The sequence below is a fragment of the Stigmatopora argus genome, chromosome 23 (genome assembly GCF_051989625.1).
Source record: "Stigmatopora argus isolate UIUO_Sarg chromosome 23, RoL_Sarg_1.0, whole genome shotgun sequence".
NCBI classification, from domain to species: Eukaryota; Metazoa; Chordata; class Actinopteri; order Syngnathiformes; family Syngnathidae; genus Stigmatopora; species Stigmatopora argus.
The window spans coordinates 4130880-4146589 of record NC_135409.1 but is presented as its reverse complement, the minus strand read 5'-3'; the positions used below and the strand labels follow the sequence as shown (position 1 = coordinate 4146589).

Sequence of the window (15710 nt, the reverse complement as noted above, 5' to 3'; positions counted from 1 at the left end):
GGAAGTATAGTTCATTATTCACATCAGCTTGTTTGCTTTAGCATCCTTGTAATGCTGTAGTATTAGTATGTCTATATTGACATTGAAATACATTTTCTTTAAACATTGACATTCATATTCTTAGATTAAAATAGACTTTTATAATATTGGTAACTCCCATTCCAGGCAGATGGAGCGGTATAATATAAAGAGGGGCCCCGCCTTAGTGGCATCTTAAGGAGGCAGCGGTGGCCTGGCATAAGCCAGACAAATGGCCTAATAAGTGCACCACACACACACACACACACACATACACCAAAGTCTCCATTAGATAGTTCCCTCAATGGACTCATTGTGTATGTTTTGGCTTCCAAACCTCATCATAGCGTCATTAAGAGCAGGCATAAGACAACTACATCACAGCAAGCTGGTGCTTGGTGGTGGCTTTGTTCTACTTATTGTGCTATAAAGACAAATAATGAATATGTTACATTATAAGTATCATTTCCCCCTCATTGCTGCGAGGGATCAAGAAATGGCTTGGACTCCAAAGTGGGGTCATGGCCAGTGGGCCAAGTAATGACTCTCCCATGAGGCCTTCCATGCGTGTTTGTGCTATGTGGACCAGCGCTCATAATGATAGCTGTGCATCGTGTGTGTGTGTGTGTGTCTGTGTGTATTTCTCCGTGCAGAAAGGTGTGATACAGTAGGACACAGCCATATGGATAGCTTTTCCCAAATGCCAACATTTGGACTTTTCTTTTGCAGTATTTAGTCAAACAAGCTCTCACAAAATTCCAAGTCCGTCTTATGACCTCATCTGCAACACGGTAGTCATTTAGCTCATCAAAGGAGGGCTTCGTGATGAAATAGAGCAGCCACACATCAACGTCATCTTTTTCACCCTCTTTTAATTGCGTCACCCCATCAAAGACCCCCCCCCCCCCCCCCCCCCCCCCCAAACGGGAGGATTTTCTTATTGTTAGCCTTTGATCGAATCCTTTCTGATGGCTGCTCGCCTCTCAAACTGGCCATGAGAAAATAGAGAGGTGTTGGGCAGCAAAATAAAAATCATTGTGACCTCTAGCTTTATCGAGCTGATGTACAAATGTGACAAATACACACAAAACAATTTGGCCATTTGGGCACTTAAATTGGCCGTTGTACTGAATGTAAACCAATATTTTGGTTTAGATTAGATTAGAACTTTATTTCATCCCGTTTTCAGGAAATTTCCTTGGTTGCGGTAGCAAGACAGACACAGAAGACATTGTAGACCTAGATAAAAAAAATAATAAAAAAATGGTTTAATGGTTTCTTTGTTTAAAAGTGAGAAATTTTGCAGATTGTTTGCCAGAAATGTTGATTTGTCAAAACTCTGCTGATGTGAAGCCAACTAAGGGATTGGACCACCTGGTCTGGCTTTAGACGGAATACGTCTAAACCACCACCTCCACCTGCACTTGGCATTGCCTGTTAATGCTAGGGATTCAAACCCACCTCCTCCCCAAAGGGCCCGCTCTACTTGCACGTATAGAGCCGCCATTGTTTTTCAACACATAGCTATGTCCATCCATTGTAATGGGTATCCTCTTGTGGAGGAAATCTGAGGAATGTTCCCAACAGGTGCATGAATAACACTTTTTGTCTTCCTTTTTTTTTTTTGCTACAGGTGCACCAGAAAAGAGAAATGCGAGCGCTCGAAGGAGCCGCGCCGCTTTGCGTCTGACATCAAGCAGTGCGTTCGCCTCAGCGTGCACCCCAACAACATCTCGGTGTCCCAGTTCAGCGTCACGGTGAGCCCACGTGATTAATCGCTTCTTCGTTATGAAAAAAAAACGCTCACGAGAGAGACAGATCGACTTTCGGACAATGTGATTATAGGGCACTCGTTTCCGATCTTTACACGATTGGCGCAGCCTGCCAACAGGAACGCAACTCAAATCCCGGCTGTGCAAATGTGCTGTCCTGTCAAATGAAACACTCATTAACAGCCCATACTATTTGCTTGGCATTGTGTCGGGATGCTTGGCTGCTTAATCCAACAAACACATTTCCCCTGGACAGTTCATCGCCGAATTCTAAAGCGGCGATTACCGTCGGATGCAAGTTTGAATTGTTCTGTAGCGTAAACAAGTAAAGTGTTTCGAGGCGTTTTTTTGCTTTCATTCACTGGACATTGCGCTGCTCCTTCTGGTGTAGTATACCACGCATTTACCGATGCATTATAACTGGAGACTTAGCTTCTCAGTAATAAATATACATTGCTTAGGGTTCTTACAAAACATGAGTCTATTTCAGTGTTTCCCAATCTTTTTGAGCTGTGGCACACCTTTTGCATTGGAAAAAATCTCAAGGGACACCACCATCTGATTTTTTTTTAATTTAAGACTAGGACGCCTATATTAATAAGTCATTGTCATCAGCAGGAATCACATAAACCTCCAAAATTATTCCAAAATCAGTTTTTTACACTGACCTAATGTCACCAAAAGTTGATGTTTGCGGACCCTGAACAACTTCCGGTTCGAGTGATGCAAAAATAAGTAATGTCATGTTTTTAATCGCATAATGTTATGGCTTTTCGCCAAATATGACTTAAATCTCTTAATATTACGCCAAAAAAATGTGCTCAAACAGACTTTACGTGGCCGAAAGTTGATGCCTTAGAAACCAAACAACTTCCGGTTCTCGTTGGAGAAAAATAAGCAACAAAATGACTGTTTCACAATTTGAATCTTGTAATAGTTTAATCTACAATTTCACGTTCATGATATTTTGGTTAACCATGTAACAGTTCAATTTTAATCTCGTTATATCCATATTATTTTTTGTCCGTACACCTATCCACGCTCATTCGCTCTGCTCCTAGTCAGTTTGCCTTTTTTTTCTTTTGTTACCGTTTCATAATCTAAACACAGCGGTGATGCTCGCTTTTCCATTTCCCCTTTGAGCCTTAAATATTGTACTGTATGATACTATTTGATTTGCTGAGGTCAGGCCTGAATGATCATTTCCCATCTGTGTTGCTCCAAGGGTCATGCACACCATTGTTGCTTTTCCACCTCTGTGCCTCTTTAATGGTATTCATAGTCTACACGCGTGTATGTCATAGTGTGTGTGTGTGTGGGATTGGGCTCATTGAAAGACTCCGCGTGATTGTTTAACCTTTTACTAGTGTGGACTTTTTACTCAAAGGCGAGGGCGCGCATTTCCCGAATAGATGACGGCAGGCCACATGTGGGACATTCTCTTTCACCTCTCCTTAACTTCATATTAGGAAGATAAAAGGATGGAATTGTTATTATTGTTGTTTGAATAGGGACAATGGAAGTCATGCGAAAGCCTGGAAGGCCTAGACCCCTGCGGTCCAACTGCATTAAAGCACAATCTAAAAACAGCTGAGCTCAGCCATTCCTCGCTTGCTGAGGCAGCTCTGGCCAAGTGTGAACAGGATTCGTGGCAAATCAAAGCCTTGACCGAGGACCGTCTGTCCCATCAATATGTATATTCCGGTCTCGACCCCCGTACACCTGCTTCCCCTGCTCTATATTCAAGGACGGCTTTTTTCTTCGACCGAGCAAAGTCCACCAGGTGCTGAGCTGATGCTGCATTTCCAGGTGCAAAGGGGAAAACATACAATTAATTTCAAAGAATATTTGCAATTCCTCATTTCTTCACCTGCCGTTCAACTATTCAGAATAATCTGGTCTAATTACCCCGCCTGAGCTCTAATTTAAATTATCATAGCAACGTGTTTTTGCTTGCATGTTAATCAATAATTACACTAGAACACGCTTGCTTCTAGAAGAATATTTGTGTGGGCAGCCAAAGGAAATGAAGTGATAAGAACAAGAGAGTATGCCCACAGTTGACTCAACCAAGCAGATAACTGATCGACATAGATTCATAGATAATTAGCGTTGCTTAGACCACGCGCTAACTCTTTTGCCCAATACAAGAATGATGGCAAACATATCTTCTCTGGATGCGTATGGCACGCCTGGGCCCAGATTTGTTGTTTTCTTGCTCTTTGTTACTGTTATTCTTTGCCTGTTTTTCGACTTGGAAAACGTAGAATGTTTTATTTTTCCTCCCAAAGCTGGTCCTGGAAGCCTACAATGTTCCAGAGCTTTCCGCAGGGGTCAACTGCACCTTCGAAGACCTGGCAGAGATGAACGGCCTCGTGGAGGGCAATCGCATCAAGTGCTTCTCCCCGGCCGAGAAGGAGATGCCGCGTGTCATCGTCGACAAAAGTAAGGAAGCGAATCTTTGCGGAACTTCTATTTTTGTCCTTTTCAAGGGACTAATTATCCGGTTCTTGGTTGACACTGAGAGAGGGGGGCCTTGGGAGGGAGGGGAGGTTAGCGTTAGCAGCCTTCAAGGTAACTTTTAGGGGCCCTAATTAGGACGGATCCACTGTCAGGGGTGCTTTACCTTGATTGATGAATGATTCCCTTTTTGTTAGCCAGGCTAGGCGAATGAGTGGGCTGCGTCGACGGTGGCGAGGTGACCCGTGTCCCAGCGTGTGTGCGTGTGTGTAGAATGAATTAAACATGAAGCCCTTCATTAGAGCCAGACAAAAGGACACAGACGAGTTACAGCGTTTCATCGCATTTCCACTTTAGCTTGTCTTGGACTCCCTCAAAGACTGCTTTCTATCCCGAGGGAAATGTGTACCCACCTTATCATCTCTCGCAAGGTTGCAGGGATGATTTCACTTGGCAAACCCGCCCCCCCTGGAAAAAAAAAATGCTGCAACAAGCGAAACACTTGCGGCTCCTCTATTGGCGTGCAAACAAGTCCTAAAATTCCGAATCGTTTCCTCCAGGCGATCACCAGACCGTGCAACTCTACCTCAAATCCAAAGAGACGGGCTTGGCCTTCGCCAACACCAGTTTTGTTTTCTACAACTGCAGCGTGCACAAGTCGTAAGTCTTGCGCCAAGTCGCGTCTTCTGCTTTTTGGTAGTATAGTGACATTATTTTTCCAACTCATTTAGGTGTTTGTCATGCGTGAGCAGCCCATACCAGTGCCATTGGTGTAAATACAGACACGACTGCACACATGACCCGCGTACGTGCTCCTTCCAGGAGGGTCGAGTCAAGAAGCCGGAGGTGAGTTAGCGCCCGGTCCGAAATCGAAGCCTCTAGCGATAAAACATTTGAACGCAGTGACGGTTGGCTTGGGCGGGAGGTGGTCGTGGAGACCAAAACGCTTTTCGGCAACTGATTTGGGTGAAGGAAGGTAATAAAACGATATTGGGGCGGTTGTCCCTATTCCCTGACACAGTTTAGCGGCTGTGAATGATCAATCATGCTGGCAGCCGCTTCAATTTCTCGCCGTCCCGCATCCAGTGCGGTTCTGGCCGGTTACATAATAACTCGGGAATGTCTGACTTTCATCTAGACACTTGGCCCACAAGTTAGGCTTGGAAGTCCTCGCCCGAAGATCAGTGGCGCGGGCGTCCTTCTGGGTGAACATCGGGATGTGGTGGGCCAGATTCTTTGATTTGATGAGAAGTCTGCCCGCCATTGTGTTAAAGCGCCAATGTGCCATTCAACCTGGGCGCAAGATATTCATTTCCCTCCTTGCCAACCTTCTGCTCACCGTATTTACTCGCATATAAGCCGCATTTGTTGGATAAAATAATGATGACTGAATCGAGGGTACGGCTTGCGCATAAAAAGACGACATGCACGAAACTGCAAGGTGACAAAGACGAAATGCCATAACATCATAACGCTATGACGCCATAACGCAAGATAATGAGGCTGATATGGTCATTTATTTCAAAATAGAGAAAAGATAAACAGATAAAACGCTAAACTAAATTTATTTTGACGTCTATGAATGAAATTCAAGAAGAAAAAAAAACATCTTGCATAAAACATGAAAATACTCACTTGTGCCTGTCACTGCTCGCTCAGGCCGTCGCCATCTTACCTAGGGCGCCGCCATCTTACCTAGTTAAATGTGCTCTGACTGGCCAGATGCGAGTATCTTTGATAGATGTGTTTGTAGTGTTTACCATGTCAGCACAACCCAGTAGTTGTTAAGACTGATCAAAGATCTTGCGGTCGATCATTAAAATATCAGCCTTGATACCTGCGTAATGTGTATCCCATGCTATTGTTGCACCCAGAGACTCGGTGAACACTAAACCGCTACGGACACACTTCCTGGTTATGCTTACGTTACTTCCTTTTTGAAAGGAAATGATTTCACTTTTGTGATTATGAAATAAAATAAAATTCTGCTTTGATTTTTTTTCTTTTTATAGTAATATGAACCATCGATATTTCGACATTTGAAGCAATTTGGCCGCAACAACATTTTAAACTTCTGGTAAGAAAATTGTCATTTCTGTCATTAAAAATCCTCAGATTCTTATCAAGATAGACTTATTTATTTTTCAAATTGAATAATTTGATATTTTGCATTTACAAAGACAGGCATATAAACTTCCTTATGATATTGACCCTAATAAGGTGCTTTTGATTTTTGAAGGGTGCGGCTTATACGCGAGGGTAGCTTATATGCGAGTAAATACGGTAGTCAGAGCCCAGTCTTTGCCAGTTTACTTTTCCAATTAACTCAGGCGCTGCCGGTCAATATTGACCGAGGATAATAATGTGCCAATCCCCTTCCCATTGTGTTGCTGACTTTCAAGAAAAGCCACGAATAAAGCAGGAGGGATTACGCATTTGCACATTAATGACATGGTCTGTGCCAGGAAGAAAGCATCTGTTTTGACGCCTAAATGACTTCTAATTTGCCTTTTATTAACCCTTCCGATATCCGAGATGCGCACACCCCTACCAAAACGGCAACAAGTCGCCGTCGATCTTTCCGTCTGGGATACAATGAAGCGATTCCGAGCGGCTTTGAGAGTAATCCTTCAACGCTATGCTAATGATAGCCATTCCGCCTCTCTCCCCACTGGTTGAGCCTTTTGTTAGTATGCACGGTGCCGGGCATGGAGCTGGTGCTGTTTTATTCATGCTGGCAGTGGCACAGGGCACACGGCTCAGACACTTGCCAAACTTTGTCCTTCGCACGTCTCTAGGATTTAGCCAGCGGGATTAGCTTGACAACAAAAACATTCCCGGTCACGCCGTTACAGCGGGAATACGCTGTGGCTGTTTACCCAATTAGCAATGTTTACCTGTGTGTTGAGCTCATCTTTGGAGTCTTCCAACTTCCTTATTAACCTCACTTCGTTTTGCTGCTTTATGCGAAACAATGGCGAGAACCGCAAAAGGACCATTAAGTCCTTCGGCGTCGCACTGATCAATTCCGATAAATGTATTTATCGGAACTATATTGATCAGGAGGATCTTATTAAGATAGCTAAATGCCAACTCGAGCAGATAGTTACCCACGGTGGACTCTTGGAAATGCCCAGGCAGTGAAGTGCACCTCGAGAGAGCGGCTTTGCTCGAGATACCAGCGTGAAAATGTGTGAAAGATGGAGATGTCCCTCATCCTCACACCTCACTCCGGCTATAATTACGCGACTTGAAACTACGCCGAGAAAGAAGCCTTCGCAGCTCCCACGCCGCTTCCTGTTAGGTCGTTGCTGTCGCCCTTCACACCTCCCACCAGCCTCCAATTAGCGGATCTAAGCAGGTTCCCCCAACAAGAGCGACGCGAGCTTCGCGCAAAGGGTCAACTCGTAACGATGGTGGAGTCTCGAAACTATCTTTTACTGGGCTCGTGACAGGATTTGCCCGACAACAAACTCAAATTTCAAACTCCTCGTTTTGGCCATCACGTCATGCTAATTCGTCCAATTCTACTGTGATGTTATTAGACAATGAACTGAATGCCAGGATTTCCTTTGCGTTTAAGTCTATTTTTATTGCATTAAGCCTAACCAGTTGGTCACTTTATCTTCATTCTTTAGCTCTCAACCGCGTGGAACCTGATGGTGTTTTTATTTATGGGGAAGTGTTACAACGGGCATTCCCGTGCCGCCCCTATTATTTATCACATCCTGAGCGTCCAAGGAGGTGTGTGACGCTGGCAATAAACACAACTGACATTACATCAACGTAATGTCAGTATAAATCTCAGAAGGTGATGGCTGGCATCACCACTAGGATCAGCAGTACTTCCACGCACACTCAAATAGAAAATGTATGTGTTGGTTATGATTGAAAGTCTTTTAACTGACATGTATTTGTTTACCGTATTTTCACGACTATACGGTGCATCGTATTTTTAGCCGCAGTGTCAATAACGAGTGCTATTTCTGTATTTTACACACACAAAGGACGCACCGTTTTTATAGACGCAGCCAGGCATGGCAAAACATACACCAGCTTAAACATACACGCTACACCCACATGCTAAAAACACATTTTTTAAAAAGCAACGGAAGCAAAACTGAGTTTGGTTGTACTTTATTTAGCCATTTTACAATGTACTCAGGTCATCATCACCCACAAATCCATCAAAGTCCTAATTTTCTGTGTCCGAATTGAACAATTGTCCAAATGAGTCATCGAAAACGCTGAGTTTTATACGTTCGTCCAGGCGGCCTCAATCCATTCGCAAATGGTAGCTAGCGTAACTAGCCTGGCGCTGCCTGCCACCCTTCGTAAAGCTGTGTTGATGTCGATGTATACAGGTCACAATCCATTCGCAAATAGTAGCTAGCTAGTAGCTAGCGTAACTAGCCCGGCGCTGCATGCCACCCTTCGTAAAGCTGTGTTGATGTCGATGTATACAGGCCACAATCCATTGGGTGTATTGACAAAAGAACTACATATCCCAGCAGTCACTGTGCAGTACTTTTTCTATGGGGAAAACAGTAGAGTTGTAGTAGAGCTGTAGAGGATGGTGTACCCTATCGACTGATTTATTTTATTTTATCGTGATAACAATATTAGATTTTGGATTATAAGGCGACCTGTCTATTTTGGAGAAAATTTAAGACTTTTATGTGCGCCTTATAGTCATGAAAATATAGTATATTTGTTGCTTACAACTATATCATATCAATCCTAGATACTAAATAATGAACTTCTTTTTACGTTTCTTCCTATAATAGGTCAATTTGGATGAGCCTAGTGAGTAAAAGCGGTATACATATTCATCAGGCTTAACTAAAGGCAAATTATGTTGCACTGCCCCACGTCGCCATGGTAGCAAATGATGCAAACGCTGCTGCCTTGTGTTGTTTATCTCAAGGAGGCGCTCCGTCTATCAGCCCGCAATTTGTTCCCATTGTGACAAAGTGTTGCTTTCGGACACCTCGTCATCAGCATACGCGCCGTCTAGATTTAAGTCACACTCGTCTGCCGCCGCCTCCATCAGGCAGGTTGCATTAAGGGCAGCCATTGTTGAAGTGTATTCACAGCGCCCGCCACTCATATTCGTTCACCAAATGTCGGAAAATGAAGCGCAAACACAGCACCTCCCGCTCTACATGTGTGTGTCATTTATCTATAATGACTTTTTGAATAGTGTCACCACCCCCCAACCCCCTCGCTGAGGAGCCATCCAGTCACTCACTCAGGCAAACTCAATCAAGTGGCTTTTAATAAACTCCACATGAACGTTATCGCCCGGTTGAACGTGCGCCACGACAGCTCGTCTTATCTGCTCCGCTTCTTCTTCTTCTTCTTCTTCTTTTCTTTTCTTATTCACCCTTTATTTACATGTACAAGCTCTTCCTGTCACAACGGAATTTCCCCTCCTTTGCATTTTGTTGTTACCCCAAAACATGTATGAAAAGTTCTCAGTTTCCTTCTGCCTTTCCTTCTTTTATTAAGATCGTACAATTTCTTCAAATATTTAGTGTTAGCATGAAAACATTTCTGCTACTTTTGCTGGGTACATCGCAGTTGTTTTGATTTGTTTTTTTTTTCCCAAATTGATTGCAAAAACAATCATTATGATGACCTCTTTGTTTATGTTTAGTTCTATTGGATATTTGTCCATAAAGTCCATTTAACATATTTTCTCACTGATACACCGTATTTGTAACAAAAAAATTGGTGACTGAATCAGGGGTATGGCTTACATGTGCATAAATAAGAATTGACATGCATGAAACTGCAAGGTGGCAAAGACGAAACGCCATAACACAAGACATTGCGGCCAATACGGTAATTTATTTTAAAAAAGAGAAAAGATAAACAGATAAAACGCTAAATAAAATTTATTTTGTCATCTATGAATGAAATTGAAAAAAAATATATACCGTACCTTGCATAAAACATGAAAAAAACTCACTTATTTTGTGCCTGCCATTGCTCGCGCAGGGTGCCGCCATCTTACCGTAGTTAAACAGGCTCTGACTGGCCAGACGCGAGTAGCCTTGATACAATTGTTCGTAGTGTTTACCATGTCAGCACAACCCAGTAGTTGTTAAAGCTGATCAAAGGTCTTGCGGTCGATCATTAAAATATCAGCCTTGATACCTACGCGATGTGTATCTCATGCTATTATTGCATCCAGAGACTTGGTGATTAGGAATGGTATAACAAAATTGGACTGCCGCGGACACACTTCCTGGTTGTACTGCTCACGTGACTTCCTTTTTTAATTCGTCCACCTGCAGGCAACACCCTTTCGGAATGTGGAATCCAGCAGACGATCTTTTCAATTCATACAGTATCTCAGAAATACCCCGTATGATGATTTTTCTTAAGATTTTCCCTTCAAAGTAACACATTTGTACTACCTATTAAAAGCGTGATTATGGAGGTGAAAATTGTGAATCAGGGGGCGGTTTATAAGAGAGAAATCGTAAAATTCAACGATTTTAAGGCAACTTTAAGGGTACAGCTTATACGTGGACGCGGTCAATATGCTAGAAAATAAGATATATGGTCAAACATTAATTGATTTCTACCATTTTTAGCTTAGTAGAAACCAAGAACGGATGATAGTATTATTAGTTTTACCATTTCTGAATTTGTACTCCCATTTGAAGTACTACTCAAATTCTTCATGTTGGAACCAACACAGTTTTTGTTTTGACCAAATGGACTATATCCAACAACAGGAAGACTACTACGTATTCTAATGACTTCTCTCTTTGCACCTTGCTTTTATAATGTTATCTGGATGTTGTCCCTAAAGTCCACTCCTTGTTGGGTCAAACCATTTTTGGTTTCAACCATTTCCTAATCTGGTAGAAACCCATAACAGTGTTGAATGAAGGTAAAAGGTCAGACGATCATTCGATTGAACACTCCTGTAGTACAAGCTGAAGTAATAACTCGGCCCTAACCAACTTTTCTGTCCCTAGGAGTGTCCCCAGCTGCTCCCGGCCGAGCGCATCCTGGTGCCGGTGAACGTGGTGAAACCCATAACTCTGCGAGCCAAGAAACTGCCCCAGCCTCAGTCGGGCCAGCGGGGCTACGAGTGCCTGCTGACCATCCAGGGCAACGAGCATCGCGTCCCCGCCCTGCGCTTCAACAGCTCATCGGTGCAGTGTCAGAACACGTCGGTGAGGAGCCGTCCTCTCTCGTACCGCGACGCTCTTGCGATGCCGGCGGCAGATTAGCGTGGAAACGGATTTATGCCGCTCCCCTGTTTACACAAAAGTATCTCCGCCTTATGTCTGTCCTCATCACTCTGACTGCTGAGGGATTAGTGTGCAAAATCATCACACAATCCAAATATTGTACTTTGATTGAGCGCCGAAGGAGGGAAAACGTAATTTCCAACACACAAATAGTCTTTGAAAGGTTTGCGTGTGTGATCCCGTCGGTGTGTTTACAGCCACCTGTTGCTTTTTTTGTACACCGGAGATAATGACGGGCACTTTCTTCCTCTACCCGTTATTCCCTCTATTCCCCCGGTTGCCTTGGCGACAGTACTTCTATGACGGGATGGAGATGAGCAGCCTTCCCGTGGAGCTGACCGTGATCTGGAACGGCGATTTCAGCATCGACAACCCCGCCCACAACAAAGGTGAGCGTGAGAACGCACGCGCTCCAAACATCCTATTTTTCGCCCAAACGTTTGTATGTAATTTCCACATTGTCTTTAATAAACACGCGAACGCTAGGGCGACTCCTGCCCTCGGAGTTAGTCTCCATGGCAACAAGCGGGCGGTCTACCGAGCCACGGCGAGATTCGCCTAATGTTGCCTCGTAGGGTGGTTAACTTTCCTCGCTCTTGATGACTAAAGCGTCGATCATTTTGGTGCAAAATAAAGGAGAGATTAGCGAGTTGTTTGAAGTTGCTGGGATATTTGAAAATCATTTCAGCTGATTCTTTATTTCATTCCCCTCTTTTTCGAGCCGGTGATCCTCACAATGTCACAGGGTGCCGGAGCCCATCCTGGCCAAACCCACGCAGGTACGGAGAGAAGATCAAACTACACATTGGAAGGCCGGTACAGGATTGAACCCTTGATTTCAGAACTGTGACGCAGGGGTGATAACCACCTTGTCACCACATCGCTGCTAACGTTTCGCTACGTCCAAGATGAAGACGCCACTATTCCGATTCTTTTCTGTTTTGGTACATACTATGAAGACCCGAATAATCGTATGCCTACCATTATTTTTTCAACTCAAATTTTCGCATGCCTACGATTCTTATTCGGGTGCCTACGATTATTAATTTTTGCCTCAATTAAGTCCGTGCAGCAGCAACATTGTTCTATGTCATTAACTTTCTACGTGTAAAGCACACGTGCTGTTTTTACTAACGTACTAGTACTAGTAAGAACGTGCAATTGCCACCGGTACAGTTGCAATATACATAATTACAATGTATTGGTAGGCCTAATATATACGAGAGTTACGTTATACGCAATTCTATGCATCGAATCTGTTTAGACACTAATTATCTCGTGCCTACTAATATTCATTATTTTTGGAATTTTCCACTGCCTACTATTATTCCAGTGCCTACTATTATTCGGGTCTTCATAGTAACCATTTAAACCACTAACTGCCATTGACTGAGAGGGCTGGCAGCGAATGAACATGTTCATTCAGCTCACGCAAATCAAGGTGTCTATTCGTGGTCAGCTCGGCAGAAGAACGAAAGGAGCCGTATGATTGGACATCCATCATCGTCAATGGCACTGAGAGAGTTAAGGATCATGCAACACCAGCCATTTAAAGCCCCGTTTTCAGATTAACAGAATGATTTTGGAGCGATAGCTCCCAGGTAGCAGCAGAAGAAAAGGAAGCATCATCATCCACGAGATGGACAGATCACACCTCCGTCTTATCGCAATTAGGAAGATAACTCCTGGCCTGTTGCCATGGTGATCGTATGTTAAACGTGCGTAGGCGTGAAGACCCTCAGATAATGGCATAATGAGGCAAAGGAATTCTCCTGTTTGTTGTTCTCTGCCTAATTGCACTCGTTTGTCACTGAGTCAATGTATTTTTATTTATTTTTTGCACTTCTTACCTTCTTGAATGACCTTCCCTTCCCTTAATTTTGTGCCCGTGGTCCAGTCCATCTTTACAAGTGTGACGCCCAGCGTGGGAGCTGTGGCCTGTGCCTGAAGGCAGACCCTCTGTTTGGTTGCGTTTGGTGTAAAGGAGAGAACCGCTGTACACTTAAGCAGCACTGCCCGCACCCTGAGAACCAATGGTTAGAACACAATGGCATCAACAGCAAATGCACGCATCCTCGCATCACGCAGGTGAGACTCGCACCTAATTCCCATAATTTGTTTGATATTGATGCAGAATCGCACACTTTTGAACCTTTTTGTTTATATTCCGATAATCTTTAGTCTACATTTTGCGTCTAAGTTAGGGGTGTCAAACTCATTTTTTTGTCGCGAGCCAGGTTGTAGTTTTGCTTTCATCCAGAGGGCTGTTATGTCTTCCAATTAGGCTGCCAAAATTAAATGATTCATGAATTGACAGTTTTTTGGACATTAAAATTATTACAAATCTTCTCTTCGAGCCTCTTCATAGCAAAAAAAAATTTTCAACCAAAAAGAGGGCAAATTTTAAATGTATTATATGATTTAACCTTAAATACGTGACCGGACGTTTCGTCGAAAGACGTTTGGTCCCTGGACGTTTGGTCCCCAGATGTTTGGTCCCCGGACGTTTGGTCGGCTGGACGTTTGGTCGAACGGACGTTTGGTCGGCCGGACGTTTGGTCGGCCGGACGTTTGGTCGAGCGGACGTTTGGTCGAGCGGACGTTTGGTCGAGCGGACGTTTGGTCGAGCGGACGTTTGGTCGAGCGGACGTTTGGTAGAGCGGACGTTTGGTAGAACGGACGTTTGGTAGAACGGACGTTTGGTAGAACGGACGTTTGGTAGAACGGACGTTTGGTAGAACGGACGTTTGGTAGAACGGACGTTTGGTAGAACAGACGTTTGGTAGAACGGACGTTTGGTAGAACGGACGTTTGGTCGCCGGGTTCGCTCGCTGTCAAATTATGTCCGTTCTACCAAACGTCCGGGGACCAAACGTCCGGGGACTAAACGTCCGAGTACCCTTAAATATATGGAGTGGGTGGAGGTCAAATGGAAGACACTTTCAGTCTACTGAAGACGTGAGGACTTTTTCAGGGAGGACAGAAGAGTAAAGATAGATGGATGTCCAAATGAAGGGGAGGGAGTTAAATGGATGGAGATCACTTGGCCATTGCCTGATGGCGTCCCAGAGGAGAAGCTCTGATGAAACAATGAAGGGAAAAGTCTGGAAGCAGTATGGAGAAGAGGGAGGTGGGCATGCCGGGATGGAAATGTAATCCCAGATTGATGTGTTAACCCGCGACCTCTGTGGAGATTTATTGAAAGTGCCGAAGGCCACATCTTTGTCATCGTTGACGACGGAATGACTAGGTGTGGAGGGCAAGACGGTTCAAAAGTCAAGTTGAAAAGACAAAGGAAACAAAACCAAGGCAAAGACGAAACAAAAACAAAAAAATGGAGCCTGCGTCTCGCGACGTAAACTCATCGATCGCGTCTCAACTTTAATTGACGCCTCTTCGACTGGCTTTTTTGACTCTCCCGCTTTGCCTCGGTTAGGCGTTTGCCAAGACGTGTCTGCAAAGATAGACATCAGCAGGGGTCTTGTTAATGTGGGAAGGTCCTTCTGTCCACATCTAAAGATGTTTCACCAAATTAAGTGAAAATTTCTGCAACGACAACACCCGTTTCCCATGCTATATAAATAATATATATATATTTGTTTTAAATCTGACAAATGCAACGAGAGCAAGAACCAGAATGGGTGACTAAATGCTCTCTTACGTGGCAGTTTGACCTTTCTGTTTTCAGATTACTCCTCTGCGGGGTCCCAGGGAAGGCGGCACCCTCGTGACCATCCGCGGAGATAACTTGGGGCTGGAATTTGGCGAGATTCAGGGCAACGTGAGGGTGGCAGAGGTCGAGTGCACGCCCATCCGAGAAGGCTACATCCCAGCAGAGCAGTGAGTGGGCGGCTGAACGTGGGTTATTCTTAATTCCAGTCGTTCATAATGTGGCATCCACAGGATCGTGTGCGAGATGGGCCGGGCCGAAAAGAGTCAGTATACGGGGAACGTCAAGGTGTGCGTCGGCATGGGCGCGTGCCGGCCCGAATTCACCGCCAAGTCCTCCAAATACTACTACTTTGTGGTAGGTCAGCTCATATTTGGCTTTATACCACCTTGTCTTCATTTTATACAGCAATCCTATTTTTATTTGTCCTTGCTGGCTGCAGTCCAGGCCTCGTTTATTTCTCACCATGTGAAATGATAAAGTTACGAGGCATGGATGTTAGCCTTAACCACCGGC

General features: G+C 44.2%; 1 protein-coding gene across 3 annotated transcripts in view; it reads left to right on the top strand.

Annotated features, from left to right (window-relative positions):
• plxna4 (plexin A4) overlaps nt 1-15710 on the top strand; it is a 126191-nt gene that overhangs the window by 88532 nt on the left and 21949 nt on the right. For all 3 annotated transcript variants that reach the window (XM_077593596.1, XM_077593595.1, XM_077593594.1), the window contains 9 exons: nt 1652-1775; nt 4082-4235; nt 4811-4910; nt 4982-5096; nt 11246-11446; nt 11817-11913; nt 13422-13612; nt 15213-15364; nt 15428-15551. In XM_077593596.1, the coding sequence (XP_077449722.1) occupies nt 1652-1775; nt 4082-4235; nt 4811-4910; nt 4982-5096; nt 11246-11446; nt 11817-11913; nt 13422-13612; nt 15213-15364; nt 15428-15551 (1258 nt within the window). The remainder of the gene's footprint in view (nt 1-1651; nt 1776-4081; nt 4236-4810; nt 4911-4981; nt 5097-11245; nt 11447-11816; nt 11914-13421; nt 13613-15212; nt 15365-15427; nt 15552-15710) is intronic.